Source organism: Falco biarmicus, chromosome 8 (genome assembly GCF_023638135.1).
Source record: "Falco biarmicus isolate bFalBia1 chromosome 8, bFalBia1.pri, whole genome shotgun sequence".
NCBI lineage: Eukaryota > Metazoa > Chordata > Aves > Falconiformes > Falconidae > Falco > Falco biarmicus.
The window spans coordinates 25,189,736-25,214,153 of NC_079295.1; the positions used below are offsets into that span (position 1 = coordinate 25,189,736).

The following is a 24,418-nucleotide window of genomic DNA, read 5'->3' on the forward strand; positions in this document are numbered from 1 at the left end:
GCAAATGTACTCTGAAAAACACTGTCAGAGATCTGAGAAAGTGAGAGGAGGAGTCTGCCCCTGCACAGATGCTCTTAGAGTGTGCTGCAGTTTTGAGAATATTCATTCTGGACTGCTGGAATCACTCAGGCCAGCAGTTCTCAACTTTCTCTCTGCTGTTGCCACACCAACAGAGTTGAGCAATCCTTGATACCAAGACAGAGCAGCCATGGAAGGCATCTCTAGCTTAACTCATGGTAGGAGGACACCAGTTCTGCATTCCTGCCTTTGAAAGAAAAAACAGTATCTGCTAGAGGTGGTCCACTCAATCGACTTCTAAGCATTTCATCTGGTTACATCTACAATGAGGTTAATTCAGCTGTAGTTTTAAAGGATGCCTTCAGTTTGGTGTCTTTTGCACTCAGTTGTCTTTGACTGTGCAATGTGAGAAAAAGTGATAGCCTGATCTCGATGTGGCATTTTAATCAAGTTGTAAGTGTTCCTTTAAGGAAGGCAAACCTGAAGTAATAAATCCTTTAAACACAGAAAAGTGTACTGTTTAGAAACAAATTATATATCCATGCAAGCTCCCCAAACTGTTTGTAGCTTGCTCCCCAATCCTCCAGAAGAAAATTACACAACTAAGACATACTTAACACTGAAGGTCTACACAAGAGAGAAATTCGGTCACTGAAGAGAAATAGTTACAAAATTCTCCCCTTCCTTTCCCCTTTATAGCCCCAACAGCTGTAGGAATGTTTTAGGGGAAATAAACATTTCTGAGTCTTTCTACACGAGGGAATTTTGGTTTTGCCGTCTGGCAGAATTTAGGACAAATCCATTGTCATTTGACATGTTTAGACTTAATCTCAGTCAAACTCTTGTGCTAGGGTGTCAAGAAGTTTCCAAAGCAGGGCACAAAATACCCATACTTGCTTTAATGTGTACTACCAAAGGCTGCAAAATGCTTACAAAAGGAGATAATGCTACAAAGTCTATGTTAATCTTTTTTCAGTTAAGTATATTATATGCCTTATTTGAACAGATACGATCAGAAAAAAATGGTATTTTTTTCAATATATTTGCTGCAGTAGGATAGACAACATTATTTATGCTTATGCCTTTATCTATTAAGTTCCAATATTCCACTTACTGACACAGTTAGGTTCCCCCATGGCACATCGGACGCAGATATATTGTAGTCCTGCCAGTATTGTAAGGTTTTATTGCTAGGATGTTCTGGTTCCATACAATTACATCTGAAGAGACAAAATAATATTTGTTCCTTAATAATAAAAGATGTATCAGATACCAATCCTAATTATCAATTTTATGACATATTGAAATTGTGCTTTACTTTGCCAGATAATTTTAGTTCAAATGAATCTAGTAAATGCATGCTTTGAAGCAGTTCATATTTCAGTAGCTAGTGCTATTACTACAGTATAATTTGCCGTGAAGTGCATATGCATATATAGTACGTAATGTGACATAATTAAACCACTGTCCACAGCATGTTTTTCCACTTATTTTCCTCCTGTTCTATTGACACTTCTGAGCACAGTTTGTAATACCGAGAATGTGCCAGTCCTGTTCCACCCCCTTATACCTAACACTTCCCTACGTGGGGATCAGATGCTATGCACAGTTCCAGGCTGATCCATTTCTCAAATGCAAACTCCCTGTATCCTCTTTCTTTCTCCTTACCAGAATGCCTTTGCGTGCAAATCTGCCAAACGGCCTGGTCAACTGTCAGGGCTCTGCAAGATCACCAGCACCAAAGGCTCTGTGAACTTCTGCGTCCATTGTTTTTCCTTTCCCCACAGCTGCTTTAAAAGCATGCTTTTCATTTTAAATTGTGTATTTTAACATATAAAACGTGATGAGGCAGTGTGGGAGGACAGTACTGCAAATAGGTAATTTAAAATCAAAATTAAGTCTTTAAGGCATCTGAAGCAACTGTGGGAGGTTTTTTCTTTGACAAAGCCTTCAAAATATGCAGGATACGCTGCAGGTTCCAAGATGTCAAGTGTGCTTTGCAGTTCTCTTTAAACTAATCCCACTTTAAAAATCCATAGTACTATCTATCCTACTAGTATTTTAACATGCTTATGTTGTCTGTAAATGAATTCTATGCTCTCCTCTCTGATAAAGTTTTCAGGAGCACTTGGGGACAGGGATAACACCTGGCTATAGAGCAGAGAGCCACTAAGCATACATTTGCATTCCAGTTCTAGAAGAGTATGAAATTTATTCACTTACCTACACCATCTATTTTCTCTGTGGCTGTTTATCTTTCCATAAAATGAGAATTCTCATCTCGTTTTGTAAACATTTTCTACATAAGTTCTACCATCTACATTATGAGTACAGAATAGTGCCACTGTATTTCAATTACAATACTATACATGTGACAACAGCTGCATTTAATATATACAGAGAGATATGCAGGTTGTCTTTGTGCAACTCCTAGCTTGAACAAAAAGCAAACAAAAAACAAAAAACCAACAGCATTCAGAGAAACAGAGGGCCTGAGCCAAAAGTCCTTGAAGTAGACTGAATTTTTCAAACATATTTCACGTGCTTTGGATCAGGCCCCTAGTGCAGGATGAATGTGTGTTTAATGTGTAGTTTAAAATACTACGAGATGGGTTAAATGAAGCACATTACTACTAGTGAGCTACAGTAGCATAATTAAGTCAGCAAACAGTACGTCTGTTATCGCAAGGGATTATTTGATGTTCATGCAACAATACAGAGGTGGCTATTTCAGGTTACTACTGTTTCCTGTGAGCACAGGAGCTCCCTGGCCCCTGCCGTCCATCGCTGATCGCAGACTGGCCAGACGCTGGGCGATGGCCCACTGGGGTTTGAATACAGTAGGCCAAGGTGACGTGGGCTGTTCAATCACAGTCACTTTCTCACTAGAAGGGAAGACTGTGCATGTCACCAACACTACATGGTACAGCTACGCTTGCTGCAAACTGCAAAGTTACATTTAAAAGTTAGAGGAGCCACAAGTTCTATTTTCTTACTCAGAAACATGACAATTGAAGCTACAGTTTAATACAGCTCAAGTAATTCACCTTCAGATAAGATCATTGCCCTGTTTATTTCCATATCAATACCACTTTCCCCCTTCAGAGTGTTCCAGTCTGGCCTTTACAAGTTCATCAGCAATGGACTTGTGCAAACACCACCCACGCAGACCAAAATCACCCTGCACCTAGCTTTTGTCACCGAATGGGTGCAGAATTAGGCCCTAACCATAAAGATCAGATCCTGCATTCTCTTGAGAAGATCATCCAAACAATAATCTCATTGTTTTGATCTATGCATAACATTACATTGGTTTTGGTACTCTATGCTGATATTTTGATGTGAGATTGTATCATGGTGTAACCGTCTCCAGCATCACACTAATTGCTTAACATTATGGAAATATGAGATAGTAAGACACTCCATGTCCAGCCCAGAAAACACAACGGGAGGTACCATTCAGTGCCAGAACATACAAGATTATCTACCAAAATGTGACATTTCATAACAGATGTAATTGCTTCAGTGATAACTATTTCCCGACACAAGTGACCTGCAAGAAGAAACTCACTTATTAGTGAAATAAGGATTTCTACCTTAATCTTTTAAAACTTTTAGTCTCTTTGTCATTTTTAACTCTGAGAGGTCAGCTCTCAGGAGAAAATACACTGAACTGTTAATTACTAACAACATCTTTCTACTTTCCTGATAAAATATTACTCAGAAGGTTGAAATAAGTAAAAATGTATTGCCTCTTGGAGGTTCAAATGCTCTTAAGTTATTGTAAAATTGTTTAAAGTGCTGAGCACTTGCCCCCTACAAGAGAGTGTGGAGTTTATGTTATTATCAATGAGCAAGAGACTATACATACACCTATAAACACATTTTTTAAGCAACATATTCAGCTCTGAATACAGTACCGACTTAGCAACATACGCCCGTGCCTTTTAGCAATAAGGAGCCAGCAATCATCTCCATTATGCTAAAAGGCACAAAATGATTCCTTTGATTCTCTTTCATTACGGCTAGGAAGAAGCTGTTTTCATGGCAAGAATATAGGCAGGGAAGAACCTGACACTGGTTGTGGTAGCAAGAGCATAAGTGCCACTATAGTGGAAAAAAAAAAAAATCTCTGCTGCTAATCTCAACAATATACCCATTTCATCACACTGATGACAGAAGAATTCTTTTTGCATCTTTACACTTCGAGCTGCTGCCAGACATTTTGATCTCCCAGGAGCAATCCAGGGTGTCTAAACATGGGTGCCTATGTACCCCATAGTTATGTGTGACATCCATGATGGGTTGGCACATATGTCAGGCAGTCTATGGTGACTCATGCCTTTGTTTTCACAGCAGCTGGAGGCGCTAAGAGAACTAAAATGGCACGAGATACCCAGTCACCCTCCCTCCCTCCTGTATTTAAAATGTCTGTATTTTGCAACTAAGCAGAAATCAGTGGAGCTTACTTTCTTCTAGGGTATTTAAACATAATACAGCCTGTTACAAGGTGGCTTATACATTTGAGGTAGACTAAAAAACTATTTCAGATGAGACAGTCTTCAGGAAACTGCAGGAGAACTGTCCTAAGATCAGAACTGACAGAAGAAGAAAGTAACAGAAGAATAACGGCCTGAGCCTGCTACCTAGAAAAATAACCAGAGCAAGGAGTCTTTATTGCCTTCACATCTTCCAAGGTGCTCAAAAACTCTTGGCAAAATGGGATGGGGAACAAAGGTAGGTTGGTAGGTTAGAAATAATACATTTTAGGACTGGCTGACAAACTGGTATCCTCTTGAGCCTGTAGCTCTCTCCCTTTTACAGGAGGATCAAGGCTTCAGCTAAATCTTTAGCACTAATCCAGCTGTAACAGTATAGGTCACTGATAACAGCCTCCCCCTTCTCTTCTTTGTCCTCTGAACCACCCCACATTTTTTCTAGTTCTTTTTGCTTTTGTTTCACAAGTCTTAATTTCATAAATTTCATTAACTTGAGGCAGCTATCATAACTAATGCTAATATTCAAGCATCACTTCCTCCAAGCTCAATACAGGTGCATCCCCTTAAGAAATCAAGCAAAAGGCGCAGAAGGCCTGCAAGGATGAGCAAGACACTTCTGACAAATCTCAAACAGAAGGAGGAAGTTTATGGGATATGGAAAAAGGGACAGGCCACTTGAGAGGAATATAGGGACGTTATCAGGATGTGCAGGGAGGCAATGAGGAAGGCTAAGGTTCATTTGGAATTAAATCTGGTGAGGGAGGTCAAGGACAAGAAGGGCTTCTTCAAGTGCATCAGCAGGAAAATGGTGATTAGGGAAAACATGGGCCCACTGCTGAATGAGGTGGTGCCCTGGTGACGAAGGACACAGAGAAGGCAGAGTTACTGAATGTCTTCTTTGCTTCAGTCTTCACTGCCAAGGCCGGCCCTCTCGTTTCCCAGAGAGGAAGTCTGGAGAAAGGAAAACTCTCCCTTGGTCAAGGAGGATCAGTTTAGAGATCACTTAAACAAACCTGACACCCACAAATCCATGAGCCCTGATAGCATGCACCCCCCGAGCGCTGAGGAAGCTGGCAGGTGTTATTGCCAAGCCACTCTCCATCGTCTCTGAAAGGTCACAGAGGACAGGAAGGTGCCTGAGGACTGGAGGAAATGTCACTCCAGGCTTTAAAAAGGGTAAGGGGGACTCAGCTCATCTTGAAGTGTGTGGAGGAGGCAGCCAGCAGGAACAGTCAACAGGTTCACCAAAGGGAAATCATGCCTCACCAACCTGATAGCCTTCTAATGATGGGAATGACTGCTTGGGTAGACAAGGGGAGAGTGGTAGATGTTGTCTACATTGATCTCTGCAAGGCTTTTGACACTGTCTTCCATAACATCCTCATATGTAAACTCAGGAAGCGTGGACTAGATGAGTGGACAGCAAGGTGGATTGAGAACTGGCTGAATGGCAAAGCTCAGAGTTATGACCAATGACGCAGAGTCAGGCTGGAGGACTGTAGTCAGCAGTGTTCCTCAGGGGTCAGTACTGGCTCCATCCTGTTCAACATGTTCATCAATGACCTGGATGATGGGACTGAGTGCACCCTCAGCAAGTCTGCTGATACAAAACTCGACAGAGTGCCTGGTACCCCAGGAGGCTGCACTGCCATTCAGCAAGACTTGGACAGGCTGGAGAGTTGAGCAGAGAGGAACCTAATGAAGTTCAACAAAGGCAGGTGTAAGGTCCTGCACCTAGAGAGGAACAACCCCACGCACCAGTACAGGCTGGGGCTGACCTGCTGGAAGGCAGCTCTGGACAGCAAGCTGCCCATGAGCCAGCAGTGTGCCTGTGTGGCCAAGGAGGCCAATGGGATCCTGGGGCGCGTTGGGAAAAGCATGGCCAGCAGGTCGAGGGAGGTGATCCTCCCCCTCTGCTCTGCCCTGGAGAGGGCACAATCTGGAGCGCTGTGTCCAGTTCTGGGCTCTCCAGTTCAAGGGAGACAGGGAACCACTGGAGAGGGTCCAGCAGAGGGTTACAATTAGGGGGCTGGAGCACCTCCCTTCTGAGGAAAGGCTGAGGGAGCTGGGCCTGTTCAGCCTGGAGAAGAGAAAACTGAGAGGGGATCTTACCGATGTCTAAAATATCTGAAGGGTGAGTGTCAGGAGGATGGGGCCAGGTTCAGTAGTACCCAGCAACAGGACAAGGGGCAATGGTCAAAAACTGAAGCACAAGTTCCATCTGAATATGAGGAAGAACTTATTTACCTTGAGGGTGACAAAGCATGGGAGCAGGCTGCCCAGAGAGGGGGTGGAGTCTCCTTCTCTGGAGACATTCAAAACCCACCTGGACATGACTCCGTGCAACCTGATCTAGGTGAACCTGCTTTAGCTGGACCAGATGATCTCCAGAGGTCCCTACCAACCCTGACCATTCTGTGATAACTTCACTGTGCACAACATTTCCTACAACTTATCCTGTTTTTAAAGAACAGAGTTAGGATTTGACAACAGCAACTTCAGGACATCTCAGACAACTAGTGGTGGTCTTTGTTCCATGAAAGGAATAGTTATTACTGTCCTTACTAGCACCAAAAAGACTATCACTCTTTCTCTTGACAATCGGAAAGGGAACATGGCTTAGTAAACTAGAAACCTCTTATTTTATACGTAAATTTGGGGAATATTTTCCCTCTCCTTTGCAGATCAGCACTAGAAGATAAACATTGTTGCTCAACAACTAGTCAAGTGAAAGGTTTTGTACTAAAACCAGTTTCATCCTGACTATAACATTTTGTTTACTACACAACAAGAAATTTATTCCCTAGGCCTATCTGTTCAATTGAAGTTAACCTGGGTCTGGTGGGGGAACCCCTCTAATTTCCATCTCTTACCCCTGATTCTTCAGACTTGTTCTTCACCATTTTCTTTTCTTTAACCTGTCAATGTGTGCTCTCCTCCCCACACAGATTTAAAACATGCAGCATGGTGCTAGTCCATTCTGCTGCCATTACAGCCAACATAAGACCTTTAGACAAGAGCCTTGCACAGTGTTTCCATGAGTAAATAAAAGATATTTCAATGGTGCAGCTCCTTTGAAAGCCTCATGGCCATTCATCCCTAGGCAGGTGCCATTTTTCAGTATGCTGTTTTCAAGACTAGGAGGGGCACTCGCATTGATGATTTTATCCAATTCATAAGGCACTGTTTTGGAGCTCCTATTTTTCCACCATGCACACATTGCAAGCTACATCTATTTATACTAGCTAAGGATCTGACCTATGAAAGATGCAACTGCAGCTTCTTCATGATTAACCAATGTAGCATTTCCCCTTCCTAGAAGGGCAAAATCTCTTTCTGGCTCACTTAAGATAGAGAATGAGATTTCCTCAATATGAGTATTTATGTTATTAAAAAAATAACAGGCAAGTATGACAAATAAATTACAAAATATGCTTGTTTAAACAATACGTCTCACTGAATATTAGAGCACATATTTGGTAATATGAGGAGGAAGTTACAGAGTATGCTCTGCAAGTGTGCTGATCACATAATAGAGACAGAAAGAGAAGATGGAATGGAAGATAACATCACTAATTTTGTTTTTAAAGTAAGGTATTAGAATATATGCACAAGTATTCTTTATGTTGCATTTACAAGGCTAAAGGAAACTGTATCAATAGCAGAATGCTATGCCTGTTTAGGTTGTCTCCAAATATACCATCTTCATGTGAATTATGGACATTCAAAGTCCTTCTGTTTGTCTAACAAGTGCTATGGGAAGGGGACAACAGTATTGTACATGACAACTTCTCTGCTGTCTCACACCTACGACACCTGTATATCCCTGGCATTATATTTACTATAATCCTTCTCATGTCAACATTCATAACAATGAAATCAAAGTCTCAGTGGAGAAGAGACTGGAAACAAAATAATTAATACTGGTGGGAAATGGACTTGTCAGTTAAGTTCTATTCTCAGTATCATGAAACCCTTTCAAAGCACAGCTGTCATTGCAAGACAAAAATTTTTCTTCATTTATTCATGAGATCTGCCATCCTGAATTAGACCATTGAGTCATTATGTTAAGTAGCCCATCTCTGATAATCATGAACATCAGTAGGCACCCACGTATATTCTCCAAAGCTGGAAGTCTATATAGTTTAGCTGGTGAAGCTGAGGAGGAAAACAGAAAGCAATGCACTCAGCGGCACAACAATTTCTCACACACACATAGAAATGAATCTGAGGGAGGGAAAATGATGTTAGAGTGAAAAAATCTCAGATAATAGGGTTTCTTTGGATAGTACGTCAGGAGGATAACATTCTGTCAAGAGGAAAGTCTAGAAAATAGATTTATATTCACATTGTAGTTTTGTCAGCCTCAACTGTTACTCATAAAGGTTGGTCTTTACTAGCTGCCTGTGCAGTATACAGTCCATACATTCTTAGCAGTACTACAATATGTAACTGCCATACGTAGAGCTTAACGTGCAGAAAAGTAATGTAACCACACAGGATATTAACAATTTAAATTAAAGTTTTCACTGAGAAATAGTTCTAGGATGTCACTTCACCCTGCTTCCAAAGTTAAAAAAGCATACAGCCAAGGAAAGGACTCAGTATAACACTGGTACGGAAATAATATACTATAATATACTATAACGCTATATGGTCAGCTTAAGTTTTGATTGTTCAGGTGTAGTGTATCAATACACATAAATTTACTGTAACAGAACCACCCAAGGATTTCACGTAAGCCATTCTAGATTTTGAAGACCTTGTGTAGACCAGCTATCAACTACAAACGGAGTGCTGTGGAGAATCACTTAACAAGGAGATCTCTTTCAAAGTGGAGGGGATGAGTAGTAGGACAGAATGAAGCCAGGCGGGTACTCCCTGGACTCAAAAGAGAGAGAAAGATAAAAATGAGTCAATTGGGTTGGGCAGACATAGGGAAATCCTAGAATAAATGGAATAAAGAAAAATAATTTCTGGGTTCCAGGGTTTATCAAGAAGCAAAAGGGAACCAGCAGTTAAACTCAATGATGGTGGTTCTATGGTTCTGAGAAGATGCGGGACATCCATAGGGGAGGACACCCAGGATATGGCACAGCTACTTAATTGTAGAAAAAACCCTATAAAATTCATATTCATATCTAAGTTCAAAGAAATCATTACAGAAATCAGAATTCAATGACATGTCTGGGATCCTAATGAGAAATTCTGTGCTTATCACCACTGACTTCTCATTCCACCTGCACCTTAAGTAATACAGGGTATAAAACAACATAATTTGCATCCTATAATAATATATTTGATTAAGTTACAGAGATAATTAAAGATTTAAAACTTGCTTGTGCAAACAGTGGTATGCACAAAACTAATCTTCACAATGCCTTCTAGAGGCAATGGTTTCTATAGCCTGCGAAAGATACTGAGATTGACATGATCTTGGCTCCTTAATTACATCAGAGTGGGATTTTCTACTCCTAATGCTTAAGTGCATGTCAATACCAAGACAGATTGTAATATGCATATTACTATGCCAAGAAATCACTTTAAAATTATTCAATGTAATCTGTTAATAATTGAGTCACTTCTGGTAAAGAATTATTAAAAACAACATGAACTCATCAGTCTGAAACAGGAATTAGTAAAAAACAAAAGGTATATAAAGTCCCAAGACCTAAGCAGCCTCACACTGAGAAATAACTCATCTTCTGTTTTCCAAGACAACTATCTTAAAATGCTCATATATTAAAGAATACTGGATTGCTTTCTATATTACATTCCTTTCACACACGACGCTTATTTTGTTTTCCTATTGAGAACCTCTGTTTTTAATCCAGCCAGTTGTAGGGTTCTCCTTTCCTAGGAAAAATTATATCCTAATATTTCATACACACATTAAAACTGATGTGCATTGCTGTTACAGACAGGATTCACTAACTGGAGATATATTTGCTACAGCAGTAGGAAAAAGCAGGAGGAGGAGAATGCAGAAATAAGGGAGTTGCTATGCCAACCTGCAAATGCTAATGGCATTTCAAATACAAAAAGGTCACAGGAGGGAGAAAGGAGGGAGAAAGGAGGGAGAAAGGAGGGAGAAAGGAGGGAGAAAGGAGGGAGAAAGGAGGGAGAAAGGAGGGAGAAAGGAGGGAGAAAGGAGGGAGAAAGGAGGGAGAAAGGAGGGAGAAAGGAGGGAGAAAGGAGGGAGAAAGGAGGGAGAAAGGAGGGAGAAAGGAGGGAGAAAGGAGGGAGAAAGGAGGGAGAAAGGAGGGAGAAAGGAGGGAGAAAGGAGGGAGAAAGGAGGGAGAAAGGAGGGAGAAAGGAGGGAGAAAGGAGGGAGAAAGGAGGGAGAAAGGAGGGAGAAAGGAGGGAGAAAGGAGGGAGAAAGGAGGGAGAAAGGAGGGAGAAAGGAGGGAGAAAGGAGGGAGAAAGGAGGGAGAAAGGAGGGAGAAAGGAGGGAGAAAGGAGGGAGAAAGGAGGGAGAAAGGAGGGAGAAAGGAGGGAGAAAGGAGGGAGAAAGGAGGGAGAAAGGAGGGAGAAAGGAGGGAGAAAGGAGGGAGAAAGGAGGGAGAAAGGAGGGAGAAAGGAGGGAGAAAGGAGGGAGAAAGGAGGGAGAAAGGAGGGAGAAAGGAGGGAGAAAGGAGGGAGAAAGGAGGGAGAAAGGAGGGAGAAAGGAGGGAGAAAGGAGGGAGAAAGGAGGGAGAAAGGAGGGAGAAAGGAGGGAGAAAGGAGGGAGAAAGGAGGGAGAAAGGAGGGAGAAAGGAGGGAGAAAGGAGGGAGAAAGGAGGGAGAAAGGAGGGAGAAAGGAGGGAGAAAGGAGGGAGAAAGGAGGGAGAAAGGAGGGAGAAAGGAGGGAGAAAGGAGGGAGAAAGGAGGGAGAAAGGAGGGAGAAAGGAGGGAGAAAGGAGGGAGAAAGGAGGGAGAAAGGAGGGAGAAAGGAGGGAGAAAGGAGGGAGAAAGGAGGGAGAAAGGAGGGAGAAAGGAGGGAGAAAGGAGGGAGAAAGGAGGGAGAGCCCAGATCAAAAAATACATGTATTTTACTTAATAAACAATGCAGCTGCTATATTTAAATTCCTTCAAAACTATGCAGTTTAAAAAGAAAAAATTGCAACACAGTAGCACACTGAAAATCACATTGTCTTTGCCCTTCTTTTGATTTAGCTCATAAATGCCTTAGTTTTTATTGTCCATGTCATAAAGGTGGTGTTTTAAGAAAAAGTCACAAATGAATGCTGCATGGATTTGCCCTCAAGTAGATCACCTGACGATTAGGGCCAATATTTCAACACAAGAGTAAGAAACAATTATAATAAAGAAAATGAGTAAAAAGTGCATTAGGACTAGTTCTACATTAATTAGGACATGCAAGTAAAGATATTTTTGGCTTTTTTAAATGCAAATCTATAACAAACTCAAACTCGTATCTTCTACCTCAAATGGTAAAATGGTAAATACAATTTTTTTTAAGAATTTTTTTAGGAGGGCTTTCAGCTGATTTTCAAATATTTGGGTCCACTTGATTTTTAAAAAAGAAAAAAAAATTCCCAACTGTTCTGAATATTCTTTCTATATCTCTAAGGCTTGTTATGGCAGATACCCCTATACTCATTTAAATGTAGGAGGAGGTGCATGCAGTACAGTATTTCACATCAAACTCCTGCAACAGAGACTGTTTATGACAGAATCCAAACCCACCCAAAATACAGAATGGGTTTTCTTTCCCACTTGAAATATGGTTCCAATCTGGCGAAATACATCAACCATTTTAAATTACTATTTTCTTTGTCTTTCTGGTACTCCAAAGGACAGTACTAACAGCATGCCAATGACTTTTCCTGGGTCAAACTCACCAGGGCAAAGGCAACAGTACTGGGATGTAGACCGACTACTTGTGGACATCAGATGATCCTCAGAAAGCCCATGGGAGAAGAGAGGGGGGCTGGGCCACAGCATACACTGAAAGCTTCAAATGTAAAATGTTCCTGACCTATTTATCATCTAACTTTTTTAGTTGGCAACAGGCAGAACACAGATAACACAGAAATTTTAGAGTATAACCTGAGTTTTCTAGCACAGAATTGCAGATCCAAGATAAAGTTTTACATTAGCTTTGGCTGAGCATTCAAAGAGAAATGAGTTACTCAACCTTTTGAAGTTCACCCATTGCTAATTAAAGAACTGCCAAGGCTTTACTAACAATTAAAAACTTGTCTTTAAAATCCCCGAAGAGGAAAATGCAAACAGCTGTTTTAATTAGCAAAACAGCAGATACTAATTAGCTTCTGTAACAGAGTATGCTGGTCCTTTAAGGACAGGACCAGTTTCAGCCCAAGTTTGTTACCCATTTAAACTACAAGTAGAAGAACTGGAGTCAGATGCTGCAGAAGCAGCTTCTAATTCCTTATGAACGTAATATTCCCCAATTTCAAGTACACAAAAATGAGATTTTTATTTCAAGTAAGCTTTTATGCTTTTTCATCTTCTGGTTTCTGAACCTTCTGGAACTGAGATGTGTACAGATGTTTGAGGAGGAACCGAGAGTTATTTGAAATGTTTTATCTTATGATGATCCCATGGAGATGGATGATAATTGTGGTATCTTCATGTTCTGGGCAAATGGCCACTGTGTCTGGACAGAATAATTAATACATATGTATCTGCCCAGCAAGCCCGTGGAGTTCAGGTTGCATGAAGCCTGCTGTGAAAGCACTGGGGAACTGATTGTAGAGTTGCTCCAACAGGCCACACCACTTTCCCAACCTGTTGGGGCTGGTTCTAAACAACAAACAAAAACTTGGATAAAGGAGAAGGGAGGAGCGAGAACAGAAAAGGCTGGAATTACTGTTTTGCTGCGTTCAGAGCACAGATCCTTGGAATCGGCAGATGTGCTCTTGCAAGACAATCAATATGCATACTGATGTTTCCAACAATCAGTTTTAAGGTTAAAAAAAAATATATATAAACCACATCCCATAACAGCTATGCTGCTGATAACTATGTCTACAACTAGTCATTTTGGTATTAGTGGGGTCAGTTGCCATGGACATGATATCGATAATAAATAGTATAGTGATGCAAGTAGAAGATACAACTTAAATGCCAACAGTGAAATGTAATGCAAGAGTTTAAAAGTCAGTTTATTTGTACTATCTACACAGAGTGAAAGAATAACTGAGAATATAGGTATGAAATGATAACCACATAAATAACTACATAACTATTATATCAAATAATTTTTATAGCTATATATGTGTTTGAAACAACCAGGCAATGGTTAATTCTTCCTTCCAAACACCTGGAAGACACTTCTTCAGGAACTGTGTTTGTAAAATCTAACACCATAGGACAGGTCAAGTAAATATCTCTAATTGCAGGACAACAATTGCTGCTGGTTTACCATTCTGCGTGCTCCACATATGTGACATTCAGTGAAGACAGTTAGAAAAGGCAGGCAGCAAGTAAAAAACACCCTTCAAAAATCAATTTGGGATTCTGATCAATGACTGGAATTTTAAATAAAACCAAAAACGTTTATTTGTAAACATAAGGATTATGATGATAAAACACTTTCATAAAATATAGAGATACCTACCACTGTACCCCTATGCAAGCAAGACTGTTAATCTTACTTCTTTGAAATCTCAAGCGACATCATGGGATTCAGCTAACCACAAATAGAGTTAGCTACCCAGAAATCCATATCTCTATTTGTGTTTATGCTTTCCATTACATATCTTAACCTCTCAGCTCCGCCCGCTAAATGGTTTCTGAATGTTTTTTTGTCTTTGCAGAGTATTTCAACATCTGTTTTTCAAAACCATATGAGAACATCATATTCTCTTTCCCTTTGAGATGACTACTTTGAAGTGGAAAAAAAATTAATCCATAAACACTGTGCTATATGAGGCTCTTTAGAGTAAAATACCAACTTCAAACAAGTGAAGTTAAATAAGATCAGCATATAACCTCAGTTGCATGCATGGTCTACTCTTGAAGCTTATTGCTTTCTCTTCAAATTAATATTCTTTTGTCTACTGATTAAACTATCGGAGAGGAATATTTTTTCAGTATGATGAGAGAGTATATCACATCAGAACTACAGTTTCTATAATTTAACTTCTGCGTATTAAGGTGTATAACATGCATTCAGATTCAGGACTTGCTAACTATTTTTCCAGTGATAACATACACAAAGCTCAAATGTTTTCGCAGTTGCTGTGTTTTGTTTTCCCAGCTTAAAATGCAAATGAGACATTTGGTTGAGACGCTCTTGTTTTTCCAGTGAACAGAAGATGTGGCACTGTTCAAGCATTGTTCCTTTTGGGCTCCACCCTGCTCATGCACAAGGTTCAAATAGGTTCAGTTAAATAATAAAAACATTTCTGGAGGTCAATCTTCTCTGAAAATGCTTTTTAATGACATTTTAGTTGCTGAGGTGACCAGGTGTAATTGGCCTCAGGACAGACTAGGATCTTGTCTAAACGAAACTATATTGATTAAAGCCATTCCCTTTTTTATTCCCTAAGTAGAATATTACCTGTCAAAACTCCAGAATAATGTAAAGATGCTCAAACGGAGTCATTAAAAATCTTGTTATTAAGAACAAATTGACTACAACAAAATCAATCACCAATGAGAAGCACCTAACAATTCCAAATCTACTTCAGTTCCTGAAGCTTAAACCTTAATTGCCAGAGAGGTTAAAATAAAAGAGGTACATCAAATTACATCTTTTTTAGATAGGTCAATGTTTCAATTTGGAAAGAAAAAAACTCAAACCATATAAATATGATATTAAAATGTTGCCTGAAGACCCAATAAAATACTATAAATCATCAGAACAAGGTTATAGCAAAACATCATTGAGCTACACCTCATTAAATAAAAATGTGAATACAGAGCTAAAGCTGAGGTCCCTTCAAGTCCTATTTTTTATTCCAGGACTCCCTAAGTTGCATGTGTGTAAACTTTTCAAAGCTCCAAGATATTTTTTTTTACTTATCTTAAGTAAATGTGTACTGCTTGTACATATACCCTCAGTAACTACTACCTTCATATGCCAGCATCATGCCTAACTCAATAGCTTCCACATGTTAAGCTTGCAGCTGCTGCAAACTTTTCCTGCTGTGCACTAGTTTGTGTTCTTTACAGAGAAAACATAACCTATGAAAAAAAAACCAACCCAGTGTTAACAGAAGAAATCTTACTTACGAGTACTTTGTCAGCAGATCCAAATCATTATGCATGTTGATTGGATATGTCTCACTGAGATGAAAGAGCTTCTCTAAGGCCTCATAAATGAAAATTATGCAGATAAGAGAAGCAAAAGCTTCTTCAGTAAACCGGGTAATGTAGCAGACTAGGGAGCTTGCATCAGTTGCAACAAGGATGATGCACAGGATTGCAGTCCACAGACCAATGCTAGCTCTCAGAGAAAGGTACGACAACCCATACTCTCTAAAAAAAAAAAACCAAAAAATTAAACAGTTTCTCTTTTGTCCAACCATAGTAAATGGAGAAGAGGCAGCTCAAAAATTTCCTTTCACTAGGGATGTGCAATTCTGGGGACAGTCTAAATCAGAAATTATTTACATATTGTGAACTGAAGATACTGTCAAATCACCTCCTGACTTGAACTGTCCTCCCAATTAATGGGACGCAAAGATCTCTGTCTCTACTAAAGTGAGCAAGCAACTCTGAGAGTAATCACACACATGAAGTGTGTAAGGTCCACCCACTTTTTATCCCATATCCTGCCTCGCGAACAGCCAACATCTGCCAATTTCTTAAGCTGCAAGAATAGCTATAACAACAACTGTCATCGATGTCCTGTGTGCTTATTGTATATGATTATAGAGCTCCAAACACATTGGGTGACATTAATCACAGAGAACTGAAAGGTCTACCTGAAGGTGACAAAAGAGTTTTTGGGCTGTTAGGCAGGGTCTCCTACTCTATGTTGCTCAGGAGGTTCAAGAGATCTTGGTGCAGAAGTCACAGCAATGAGACAGAAAAGCAGAGAAGATCAGAGAGAAGCATGATGGTTGCCAAGATGCAGACATAATTTTTACCCACACTGTGGCAGAGGCATGTCATGTATAGCACATTAACATAAATGTGGGGATATGCTGTTCTGGCATGATGCTTCACTCCTCTGCTTGGGGGGAGGAAGGGCAGGGCCTATATTAGTGACCACTGAAAGATGGCACCACTGCTACTGCACTGACTTCCTGGGTGAGAAGTAACACTTTTTGCATGAGTTAGGGATGAGGTAAACCACAGGTTTAAAAGTATTGTCTCAGAGTAGAAAACGTTACCAAAAAACTCCACCAAAACAAAAAGCATCCTGAAGCTTGCACTCCCTTCAAAACAGTTGTGTTTTTCTAAACAAACAAAAACCAATTTAAAAAACCCATCAATCTTTCTGCATTACCAATCACTCGTCTCATTCACTGCGTAATCTTCAGGCTCTGAAAGCCTAAGCAGTGCACTCCAAAACAAACTGTTGATATTCTACGGATGTTGGAACTTTGGGGTCAGTGTCTCTACTTTTACCTAACACCACCCAAGGGATGATGCATATCATGACCTTCACTTACTTGCAAAATTTGAACAAGATCTTCTCAAACACTAAAACTGGTCCAGTGCTGCCAAGTATAGTGAGAGGCTGTCCACCAAAGAGAGAGTAGGCAATTCCAGTCATGGATGCTCCAAACAGTGATTCTATCGCACTCTAAATGTGATACAGAGAGATGTGTCCATACATTTTCAAACAGGTTCTTTTTGCAATGTCTTAGTCTGTAGCCTTCTAAACATTGAAACACCAATATTTAAAGGTGATTCACACAACGGTAAGAAAATACTAACCACAACCCTAGGAATGTAAGTTTGTTTTAAAAGTTCAGGTTTAACACATACTATACGACCTTCAGTTGCTTCTCCCAGCAGACCACCAAACGTGATGACAGGGGACATGCAAGCACAGTAGAGAAATAAAAATGATGCCAGACACTGCAGACTGAGAGCATCCCTGAAGTCACTCCAGAAGAAGGGAGCTTTTCTTTTTATATCTAAAATCAATCCTCCAAAAAATCTGAGAGAGAGAGAGAGAGAGAGAGATCAAATTGATTAAAAAGGCATACCAAGGTTTCTTCCACAGTACTGCTTTAAATATACTGCAGAGAAGCTACTGTCTCTTGATCAAACAATACATCATCTTATAATTCATCCTTCCCAGAAAAAAAGTCTCTGGGAACACTGTCTTCATAACTTTAATCAGAAAGTTGTGTTTTTTAAAAAAAACTAATTTGTATGTTTCTTTTATAAAATCTTCATCTGATCATCCAGGCCCAAAACTCCTGAACAGTTGTTAGCCCCCACACATAAAATCCCATTTATTGTGTGAAATTATTCTTTGCATTTGTTTAATCAGAGAGCTACCACAGTGCCCCTCTGCCCACACGTCTACATATACAGCTTCACATTTTTTATTTGAGAACCTGTTCCTAAATACACTTGATGATAGAACTGAATGTAGGCCACAATTTTCCAAGGACAAGAACTGTCATCTTTTGTCATTTACACTATGCTAAATATAATCAAACACTTAGGAACAGACGCTCCCTAACAATATACCATACAGTTAAAGTATATATCCCCACAGTGCTCTTTTCTAACAGGCATGCAATGTATCAGATGTTGCTGGGGTAAAGAGGAAGACAAAGTGCCACTGCCTCCCAAATATCAGAAAAATTCTTCAAGCTGTCAATCACCAGGTTCACCAGTGAGGGAACGGCTTACAGCCAGACTAGCCATCACCTCCTCTGCCCCACTGTGTACACCAACAGTTCAGCTGAATCTTTAGCCTTATGCAGGTAGGAACGATGTTTAAATATCAAGAGGCAGCAAGGTAAAAGAAAAGTCTGTCGCACAACTGCAGTGCACTAAGGCAACCACTGACAGCTGATGCACTTACACCACACAATAACAGTCAAGAGAACATAAGTGTTCCTTGGGGCAAATTCTTCCAATGTGTGTATATTGCAGCCATCATGGCAATCATTGCTTCACGTACCAGGACATACTATGTTTTTTTGAGGTAAAAAAGAAATGCTAGAGCTGCACAACCCAGAAACTTCAACTACAAAATAGTTGAAAGCTTTCATAATATCCCCAACTTTTCCTTTGTGCTGTACAAAAGAAACATTAATTAAGTTTAACAGAGGTCTGACCTTTATAAATAATGGAGAAAGGAGCCTGCAATAAACACAATGTGAAAATTCAAATTCTCTTTCCCTCCCTGCCTCTCTGCAAATTAGCATGTATTGCTTTTTTCCAACTGTGTTATGCAAATCAGGAAAAAAGTCTGAAACAATCATATGCCAAAGTCAGTCATTTGAGAGAAAACCAGACCATTATGATTCCTTTGGAAGTGCATCACTTATAACACTGAAGATTTTGCATATGTTTTCACTAACTTTCCAGTGCGTTGCAGTTCTGGTCCAGAGTGTCCTCCAGGTTGTTCTGCATCCCCATGGGTTGCTGTTCCATTTGGCACTCCTGGGATCTTACGCTTCTCCTGCCAGGAGGAAAAGATACTTCTCATGGGTCTTACCAACCAAAATATAATTTTAGCAGAGGAAACAAGCTTTGAGAGTTGAAAGACTAAACATGTACATTTTATTGTAAGATTCATCAACGTAACTGCTTCATAGCTCTCGAGGAGTTCTATAACAGAAAACAGTAAAAGGAATTGTGGTCCAAGAAATCTAAAGAATTGAATGCAGAAAATATTTAAAAGAGTAGTAAGCCAGGCTGCTTTGATCAATTCCTGCAATAGTCTTAGAAGAAAAGCAAACCATGGATGTTCAGATTAATCAAAGATGTTTATGACCAATCACCCCTGAATTTAAGACCTTCAGATAAAACTATCTGTCTTTATTCAGGAAAGAATCAGTATTGAAGTACACAAAATGCCATCACCATAATGTATGCTTGCAAGACAAGTGTTGTCTTAAAGCAAATTAACCGAAAAAAATGAGAGAGCGCGCATGCAAAATGTCTACATAGTAACTCTGCTAAATGCTAAATTAGTGAGACTTAATTCTACATAGTAAAAATTCGTCACAACATTTAAAAGCATCTAAATTTTACAGTGTACAAACCTGAGAGGGAACATTTTTAGGTGGTTCTATTCGAATTGTTGGGTCCCACTCTCCAGGAGGAAGAACAGTAACCTGATCAAGAAACTCATCTATTCCAGACACCAAGTCATTGCGGTCTTTTGCTTTGTAAGCAACATCATGGAACACCTGTGAAAAATGGAGAAGTGTATGTGGAAGAAAAAAAGAGATGGGCAAAGGAATGCTCTCATAGCATTTTTCATGATGACTCCTCTTCTCTGAAATAGAACGCACTTCATGCATTTCCCACCAAACAATCAATCTCAGGTTCAACTGACCAGAGCTTCTGGTATATAGTTTTCATAGAAGCTCTGGCTGCTATGGAAAAACATCCTTATGGGTGCTAAATGTTCTAGAGATTTTACAGTTTAGAACACAATTAATTCCACTGGAACGTAACTGTGTAAAATGGAATATTATCAGCAGAGACATCTTTGCTTGGGAATATTGTTTCTCATTTTGTTACCTCCTCACAGCAGCATAATCTGGGCTGTTACAGGATCATGAAATGAACTAAAATGCTAATTGTGCATCATAAGCGTGATTAGCTACATTTCATCTGAACGACTCCACACTGGAGATTCCCTATTAAACCTCTTCAGTCAGTACAAAATTACTAAAACCAAGCCATGAATAAAAATACCTCATCAGTCATTAATGTTGCAATTGATCTTCCAATCTCATGGTATTGTTGCCCTTTACCCAGTGGTCCAAGAAGAATAAACAAAAATCTGAAAATAAAAGGTAAATTAGAAAACCTGTAGAGGATAAATGGTTGAAAGTAGCTATACATACTACAGAAATACTTATTTAAAAATTGGACTAGAAGAACCTCTAAGACAAATATTATATATAATCTCCTTCAAGATTCTCACACATGCATTTAAACATGAAGCTCTGGTTAGAAAAAATGTGAAAAAACCTTCCAAAAATACATCCTAAGCTTCACAGTCAGACTTGATTGAGACTATCAAAACCGCCTTACATAACAAACCTTATCTTACATAATAAATATATGCAATTATAAGCTATGCACAGAACACATTAACGTTAACATGGGGTTGTTCAGCCTGGAGAAAAGGAGGCTCAGGGGAGACCTTACTTGCTGTCTACAACTATCCGAAAGGAGGTTGTAGCACGGTGGGGGCAGGTCTCTTTCTCCCAAGTAACAAGTGATAGGATGAGAGGAAATGGCCTCAAGTTGCACCAGGGGAGGTTTAGATTGGCTATTAGGAAAGCTTTCTTCACCAAAAGGGTGGTCAAGCATTGGAACAGGCTGCCCAGGGAAGGGGTAGGATCACCATCCCTGGAAGTACTTAAAAAAAGCATAGATGCGGTGCTTAGGGACACCGTTTAGTGGTGGACTTGGTAGTGCTGGGTACTGACTGAACTTGATGATCTTAAAGGTCTTTTCCAACCTAAATGATTCTATGATGATGAAGTTACTTAATTCTGTTAATTCAATGGAATCAACTATGGTATGGTAGTAGTCATAGCATTATTGAAATACTGGGGAAGTTAAATTACCCCAAATAAAAATGATTTTAAATTGTTCTTACTCCCATTAAGGCTCTAGAGAACCTCTACTCTAGGCTTGGGGCTAGTAAAGGCTGTGAAATGCAAAAGGCAGGCTCAAATGAGATAATTAAAGTTCTTAGTATTGTTAAAATGCAAAAGACACATTTTTTTTTACTGACAGTATCATTTTTTTTAAATAAACGTTTTTGCAGAAATTCTTAATTATCCTAATTTCTAATGATTTAATTTTCTTTTGTCCAAACCTAAAGAAATCTGTTGTTTTCCTTTTGATGTTTTGGTTGGGGTTTTTTTTGTGGGAAGCTGGGGGAAGTTATGAGGAAAGGCTTCTGAAGCTTTTTTTCCAAAGCCTGCTCAGTTCCTCAGTGTTCCTTATACACATGCAAAAATTAGAAAAGGAGAAAAAAAAAGTCATGTCCAAAGCAGCTACAAAGTAACTACAATTTAAAGAAAATTTTTTACTGTTTATCTGACTAGGAGCAAGGATCTGAGTGTCAGCATTGCATTCCATATCGTAACACTCCTTCCTGAGTGTCCCAAACAACTGGAACAAACTACTGTCTTCAGCTGGAATTCTACTTTTATAGAAACTAAAAGAGGGAAGGGGAAAGAGAGACAGAATATATGTACAAACACATGCACAATACCAAAAAACAGTGAGAGACTGTAAAAGTTAAGTCGGTGAACTCATATGGAAGAAGCACTTTGGAGTTTTGATCTGAATCAACCTAGCAGAAAACAATATATATGCAGATCTACTTAAATGCTTTTTATTTGACTATAAAATATACTTTACTTTTTTTTTTTTAATTCCTCATCATTTGTTCTCAGAACCAAAATACCTCATCAGAAAAAGTTTCAATTTAGAAAAAATATATCTAATAAAAATTTATGGGTAAAAATCACATTCATTACCATGCAAGTATCTACAAAGTAACTTTTAGAGGAGTGTGACATTTACAGCATATTCTTAATCCATTCACTATCCCTAGTCAATCAAATCACATTGTTTGTTTCTTCCCTTTACTCAATTCCTTCTTCATTTTTTTTCTTCTGGACATAATTAATGCAGTGTCACACAAGTAGTTCCAGTGCCAGATGAAATATTCTAAGCTGAATATATCACCTTAGTATTCCATCTGCAGTATTACCAGTTTGTATAGGATAAACTGTGTTGTAACCTAACAAACCACCATTTCTACTTCTGCCAAATATTATCATCTGCACACACAAATGGCATGTTTCTGAAAATACCCATACATCCATTTAAAGGATGACTGGAAAGATGTCTCTAAGAGATGGTTCTGTTAAAGAAAGAAGCAAATTCATAACATAATAAATTACAAAGCTGAAGGTCACACCACCCTGTCTCCACAAGGCTGTCAGGAAAACATGAAAAGAAATAAATACAACTGTACCTTGTTGGGATTGGAACTTCAGCTAGCCCCGTAAGCAGCACTGCAGGAGATAACCTAACAAAAGCAACAACCGCACGGTCCAGGAACTCCAGTTCACCAACTAAGATGTTTGATGCTTCAGCTCCAGGTGGTATCTTTTTCATGAAGTGTAGGTCAACCTGGGAAAAGTATATTAAATTAAATTCTAAAAGCTATTCACAGGGATTATTTTCCCCTGATTTATTGACAGGCACTTTCTGGTTCACTGCACTATAATCAGTTATTTCAATTATACAGTTTCCACTATTCTTGTCTGTTGAATTATATTTTTAAAAAATAAAGTTTCTCAGAACCAAACAACTATTCTGCAATTATTTGACTAATTTTTCTTAGAAACATACTTAAAAGCACTGCAGAATTTATTTATTTATAAAGACAAAAAAAAATCACATTCAAAATCTTAAGAATACAGTATTAATTTTCTAGTCATATTTTTATCAATAATCATAACAACATCAATAATTCATAACAGAATCAGTAAAGTCATAACAGTAGAAGAAATTCAGATGCCTTATTTTTCATAATTAGTTCTGGAAGTCAGAACTTCATAGTTGCTGTATTATAATCTCAATAAGAAGGTTCTACTACATGTAATTCTCTTTCTACTACTCTAACTGGGACGTGGTTTTGGTTTTGGATTTGATGGAAGAAAGTTGCCCTTCTGCTGAAATTAACAGAAAAAAAGCTATGGCCATGACTGTCCCCAGAGTAAATTAAAAGAACAAAGCAGAATAAAAACTCTGGAGTTTTAAGGCAGTGATGCTGACTTTTGCAGGGATGATAGGAAAAGACAGAGAAACAGCTCCATCATGACATGGCTCAAGGTATTTGCCCAGGAATATGTTCATTTGTATTTATTCAGTATCAGTCTAGAGGTTACTCTGTAACAAAGACTGACACGGAGTAATAGAGTATATAATGTATGTTTGATTTCATTATGCACCAGTATTGTCTAGATTTCAAAATGCATGAATTTTTGTCATTTGCTTTCCTTTTATTAATCTAAACACAACAACAGCAACCAAATCCAATATAAACTGTTAAAGTGGACCATTTTAATGTCTATCTTACAGCCATCTGTCAATACTAGTTTGCATAGTTTTTGGTAATATTTAGAAAATTGTTTTCTTGCAAATGGCTCTGGCACTAAATCAGAATTCAGATATAACACAGTTGCCTGTGTAACGAAATCCTCTTTCACTGAGATCACAAAATGTCTAATGTTACCCTAAGCTAATCAAGGATGATGACTAAACACCTCCCAGTTAAACAAGCATCAAATCAGCCTGGAAGGTTGGAGAACAAGTACTTTTTCAAGGTGAAGTATCAGTAAGGTAAATTCTATTCCCCACTCAAATTACAAAATAGCTTTTCAGAATTAAGCACAAAACCCAAACAGACTCATTTTACACCTACTTTTGGTGTCATAGGTCATTTATAGTTGAGAAAAAGGAAACAGTCTTTCAGGCACATAGCAATGTGCATTCTGTACCGCTTTTACCTTGTGAAAGGATTTAACATTTAATGACTAATGTCTCATGTAGAACATGCTACAGTTGTCACCTTAAGGTCCCACTAACATACAGATCACAGGATCAAGATTCATGTCTGAAAGAAACACTCAGTCTCCCGTCTACCAGAAAGTATTTCCAGATATGTCTCTTGTACTATTTATCAGCTTGAGATTCCAAAGGCTATTAGGTAGTGAACAGAGCCTCAGTTAAAAGGGAAG

General features: G+C 39.1%; 1 protein-coding gene across 7 annotated transcripts in view; it reads right to left on the reverse strand.

Annotated features, from left to right (window-relative positions):
- The window catches only part of SLC4A10 (solute carrier family 4 member 10), a 162,041-nt gene that overhangs the window by 23,695 nt on the left and 113,928 nt on the right, over nt 1–24,418 (reverse strand). For all 7 annotated transcript variants that reach the window (XR_008823484.1, XM_056348877.1, XM_056348879.1 and 4 more), the window contains 8 exons: nt 22,648–22,805; nt 20,337–20,424; nt 19,676–19,822; nt 18,989–19,089; nt 17,430–17,604; nt 17,111–17,244; nt 15,723–15,968; nt 1,133–1,238 (listed from right to left, as the gene is read on the reverse strand). Coding sequence is in view for 6 of the 7 variants with exons in the window: in XM_056348877.1 (XP_056204852.1) it covers nt 1,133–1,238; nt 15,723–15,968; nt 17,111–17,244; nt 17,430–17,604; nt 18,989–19,089; nt 19,676–19,822; nt 20,337–20,424; nt 22,648–22,805 (1,155 nt within the window). In the remaining variant the exon portion in view is untranslated. The remainder of the gene's footprint in view (nt 1–1,132; nt 1,239–15,722; nt 15,969–17,110; nt 17,245–17,429; nt 17,605–18,988; nt 19,090–19,675; nt 19,823–20,336; nt 20,425–22,647; nt 22,806–24,418) is intronic.